Raw genomic sequence first — 5,118 nt, 5'->3', positions numbered from 1 at the left:
TTCCCATAATATGGATAGCAACAAAATTGCTGCTTAAAAATAAAAATAAAAAAGCAAAAATAAACACACACCAGAACAATACTGAACGAGTGCTTTTTCCCCCCCTTTGTTCCAGCCCAACACTAATTTGTTCAAAAATAAATAGAAGGAAACAAGCAGTGCCAACAAGAACAGAAGATCGAACTAAGTGAAAGTGTAACTGCACGTTTGAGTACAGTCAGCAATATAATAACATGGCATTTTCTGAGTAGCGTGGCTGTTAACATATGACCATACATTATCTGCAGCAACAGCAACATGTTGTGATGGTTAATACAATTACTGAGTGTGTCTTAAACTGGTCCCAAGTTTAGTAAGTAGAATGTAAAGTCAGCCAAGATTGTTTCAGTGCTCTGAAGTTTGACCAAGAAAGAAAACCAATAAAACACTCTGAGCCAATACTGGGTGTGTTTTCCAAGCAATTACACTGATTGTGTCTTCTATTGTTAAATTTGAAACAATAGTAGTCTTTTAGATAATGTGTTAACGCATATAGTTAGACAGACATGAAATGGTCACCAGTTCAATGTCACTGATGTCGACATTGTTCCTGCAGATTGACAGCGTCCTTGGAGTTAGGCTTTATGACTCGGGGACAAAAAACACTCCAGGGTGCCGAGACATCTCCTCTCCTGTCTTAGACAAAGACAGCAGGAAAAGGCGTGTTGGCAAACATAAACATGCGAACACCTCCGGTATGAAAACACACACGTCCTGTGGACATATGCAACGCATGTGTGTGTTTGTCTGTGTGCACACACACACACACACACCCCTGAAGTGAGTTGTCTCTTTATATTTCACTGCTACAGCAGGAAAATAAACGGGCTCCAGCTGCTGCTTCTCAACAATCCACTTTTTCTTATATCGTAGTGACATATAAAGAATTAAATATTAATACGCTATTGTGTATCGATTGAAAAAATACCTGCCACTATAATGGGCTGGTTGATATTTCTGAATAAAACAATGACAAACTCGTTATCAAAGGGCATTATTTAAACATTCATGACAGTGGAGTAGCTGTGGAGCAGAAGGCCTCACATGGGCAATAAAAAGCACGCAGATGAAGACAATACCCATTTATAGTTGTTCAAAATGAAAGTTATGCATGATAAACAATGTCTCTTGAGCTGTATTAACCTTGGAAGACCTGACACAATGGATTCAACAGTCCAATTGATTATTTTGATGGGTGAAATTGTTCAACTAACACTTCTCCTGAACGCTTACAAGTCAGTACAGTGTACAGCTCTGACAATAAAACACAGATCCTGTGCAATTTTAATGTAAATGATCACAGTGAACAACGGGAAGATGTTGCTTTGGATGTGAGGGCTAAAAGAGACTGGACTGGAAATATTCAGTGAAAAGAAAGTTTTTCATTCTTTAATTCCAGAAGCACACTGATGCCTCCTTTGTTCGGCTGACTCATGGTTGGGGAATGGGAACTGTTGTGTGCTGTGGAAAGATTTCACCACAAAAACAGAAAAAGGAGTCCACTTCAGGCTGCAGGAGCTGAACAAAGAGACTCTTTAAAACATGCCAGTCCAGTCAATGGAGAGTCCAGTAGAGTCACACTGAGTACAGTACAGAGTAGAGATCTGCTGCTAGACATGCAAAGACTCTGGTGTGACTGTGAGAAGCCATGGAGACCCTTCTCCCCTTTAGGGGAGGACTAAGGGGGGGCATTGGCTGTCCACTGTGTGGGTCTTCTGAGGTGTCACCTCCACACAATGTGACAAACCCCTCTGGTATAACCCTTCTTCACACTCCCCCATCCCCTTTCTTCCACGTTCATAGACAAATGAGTGAAGACCCCAGCCCGGGCACTACCACAGGCAAGGACAGAGACCGTGTGGACTCCACCAGTCGCAGCTTCTCGCTCCGTCACTTCACACATATCCCCCCATGCTCTCCTCCGTCCCCTTCCTTTCTCCTTTTTTTTTCTCTTCTCTTTCTCAGGCTTCAGGCTCTCGCTGCTCATTTTGTGACTACAGGACTTTTACCAGGGTCTCGCCCAGACATACGCCACATGTCACCCTGCTGTCCATGGCCACACTGCCTGAAGCCAGATGTAGTCTGAGGCTTGAACTGGAGAACCACTGTGACACATCCCCAACAACCCTTTCTCTGTCTTATACTCTATCTCTTACAGTGATGGAGGAAAAAGTACTAATACAACAATGTAAAAAAATTGTTATGATCTATCCATCAAGTCTCAATCTGTCTATGATTGTTTTATATCAGCTGACTTTTTCTCATTTTTTTCCCCCTTAGCATATCGAAGGCAGAGCTAATATTGAGGAATGCAAAAAAAAAAAAAAAAAAAAAAAAAAAAAACCCCATGGACTAATCTTCAATATACAAAGTGGATAAAAAAATACTCATGAATAAATAAGGGGGCGTCCTGGTGGCTCAGCTGGTAGAGTGGGCTCCCTAGTACGAAAGGTCCTTCCTGCAGCGACCTGGTCCAACTCCGCCTGTGGTCTATGGAAGCTTCTTTGCCGTGTTCGTCCTTCTCCTCAGTTAAAGTAAGCCATCCAGAGTTACCAGCGACCATTGAGTTCATCAGCCACGTCTCGTGATGCTACTCTCTCCATACTCCTTCTAGCCTGGTTAATGCGCAAGCCTCTTTCATCTATCCCCGTCTCTAGCAAGAACAGGCCACTGATGCATCACACAGTATAACAGAAAAAAAAGCAAATTGCTCATCTCTACTTAAGTCATGTTTACTAAAAAAAAAAAGAGATGAGACTGGTGTCAAAAGCTTGCCCACATGAAAAAAGTACATAAAACATAGAGCACTGTAACTGGCAGCTAACTTCATGGCGACCAGTTTTGGCATTAAAGAAATGTGCATCTTCAGTAGGAGCCAATGGGCTGAGGTTGAGTGCTACGGACAGGGTAATAAAAATCAGAAAGTAACATTTGCGCACTGTTTCCCATAATATGGAAGCAACAAAATTGCTGCTAAAAAAAAAAAAAAAAAAGCAAAAAAACACACACCAGAACAATACGGAACGAGTGCTCCCCCCCCCCCTTTGTTCCAGCCCAACCTAATTTGTTCAAAAATAAATAGAAGAACAAGCAGTGCCAACAAGAACCGAAGATCGAACTAAGTGAAATTGTAACTGCACGTTTGAGTACAGTCAGCAATATAATAACATGGCATTTTTCTGAGTAGCGTGGCTGTTAACATATGACCATACATTATCTGCAGCAACAGCAACATGTTGTGATGTTAATACAATTACTGATCTTAAACTGGTCCCAGTTTTAGTAGTAGAATGTAAAGTCAGCCAAGATTGTTTCAATGCTCTGGAATTGACCAAGAAAGAAAAACCAATAAAAACACTCTGAGCCAAACTGGGTGTGTTTCCAAGCAATTACACTGATTGTGCTTCTATTGTTAAATTTGAAACAATAGTAGTCTTTAAGATAATGTGTTAACGCATATAGTTAGACAGACATGAAAGGGTCACCAGTTCAATGTCACTGATGTCGACATGTTGCCTGCAGATTGACAGCGTCCTTGGAGTTAGGCTTATGACCGGGGACAAAAAACACTCCAGGTGCCGAGACATCCCTCTCCTGTCTTAGACAAAGACAGCAGGAAAAGGCGTGTTGGCAAACATAAACATGCGAACACCTACGGTATGAAAACACACACTCCTGTGGACATATGCAACGCATGTGTGTGTTTGTCTGTGTGCACACACACACACACCCCTGAAGTGAGTTGTCTCTTTATATTTCATGCTACAGCAGGAAAATAAAGGGCTCCAGCTGCTGCTTCTCAACAATCCACTTTTTCTTATATCGTAGTGACATATAAAGAATTAAATATAATACGCATTGTGTATCGATGAAAAAATACCTGCCACTAAATGGGCTGGTTGATATTTCTGAATAAAACAATGACAAACTCGTTACAAAGGGCATTATTAACATTCAGGACAGTGGAGTAGCTGTGAGCAGAAGGCCTCACATGGGAAATAAAAGCACGCAGAGAAGACAATACCCATTTATAGTTGTTCAAAATGAAAGTTATGCATGAAAACAATGTCTCTTGAGCTGTATTAACCTTGGAAGACCTGACACAATGGATCAACAGTCCAATTGATTATTTTGATGGGTGAAATTGTTCAACTAACACTTCTCCTGAACGCTTACAAGTCAGTACAGTGTACAGCTCTGGCAATAAAAACAGATCCTGTGCAATTTTAATGTAAATGATCACAGTGAACAACGGGAAGATGTTGCTTTGGAGTGAGGGCTAAAAAGAGCGGGACTGGAAATATTCAGTGAAAAGAAAGTTTTTCATTCTTTAATTCCAGAAGCACACTGATGCCTCCTTGTTCGGCTGACTCATGGTTGGGGAATGGGAACTGTTGTGTGCTGTGGAAAGATTTCACCACAAAAACAGAAAAGGAGCCCACTTCAGGCTGCAGGAGCTGAACAAAGAGACTCTTTAAAACATGCCGTCCAGTCAATGGAGAGTCCAGTAGAGTCACACTGAGTACAGTACAGAGTAGAGATCTGCTGCTAGATGCAAAGACTCTGGTGTGACTGTGAGAAGCCATGGAGACCTTCTCCCCTTTAGGGGAGGACTAGGGGGGGGGGGCATTGGCTGTCCACTGTGTGGGCTAGTAGGTCTTCTGAGGTGTCACCTCCACACAATGTGACAAACCCCTCTGGTATAACCCTTCTCACACTCCCCCATCCCCTTTCTTCCACGTTCATAGACAAATGAGTGAAGACCCCAGCCCGGGCACTACCACAGGCAAGGACAGAGACCGTGTGGACCCGCCAGCGCAGCTTCTCGCTCCGTCACTTCACACATATCCCCCATGCTCTCCTCCGTCCCCCTTCCTTTCTCCTTTTTTTTTCTTCTCTCTCAGGCTTCAGGCTCGCTGCTCATTTTGTGACTACAGGACTTTTACCAGGGTCTCGCCCAGACATACGCCACATGTCACCGCTGTCCATGGCCACACTGCTGAAGCCAGATGTAGTCTGAGGCTTGAACTGGAGAACCACTGTGACACATCCCCAACAACCCTTTCCTGTCTTTACGCC

At 42.9% G+C, this 5,118-nt stretch overlaps 1 protein-coding gene across 1 annotated transcript in view; it reads right to left on the bottom strand.

The window, feature by feature from the left end:
• Positions 1-260: 260 nt before the first annotated feature.
• The window catches only part of LOC113748244 (glycerol-3-phosphate dehydrogenase, mitochondrial-like), a 102,445-nt gene continuing 97,587 nt past the window's right edge, over positions 261-5,118 (bottom strand). The window contains exon 7 of the mRNA XM_027291331.1: positions 261-675. Within this exon, the coding sequence (XP_027147132.1) occupies positions 569-675 (107 nt within the window). The 3' untranslated portion in view covers positions 261-568. The remainder of the gene's footprint in view (positions 676-5,118) is intronic.

Source organism: Larimichthys crocea, chromosome XVIII, assembly GCF_000972845.2.
Source record: "Larimichthys crocea isolate SSNF chromosome XVIII, L_crocea_2.0, whole genome shotgun sequence".
Lineage (NCBI taxonomy): Eukaryota > Metazoa > Chordata > Actinopteri > Sciaenidae > Larimichthys > Larimichthys crocea.
This window is presented reverse-complemented; position numbering and strand designations above follow the sequence as displayed.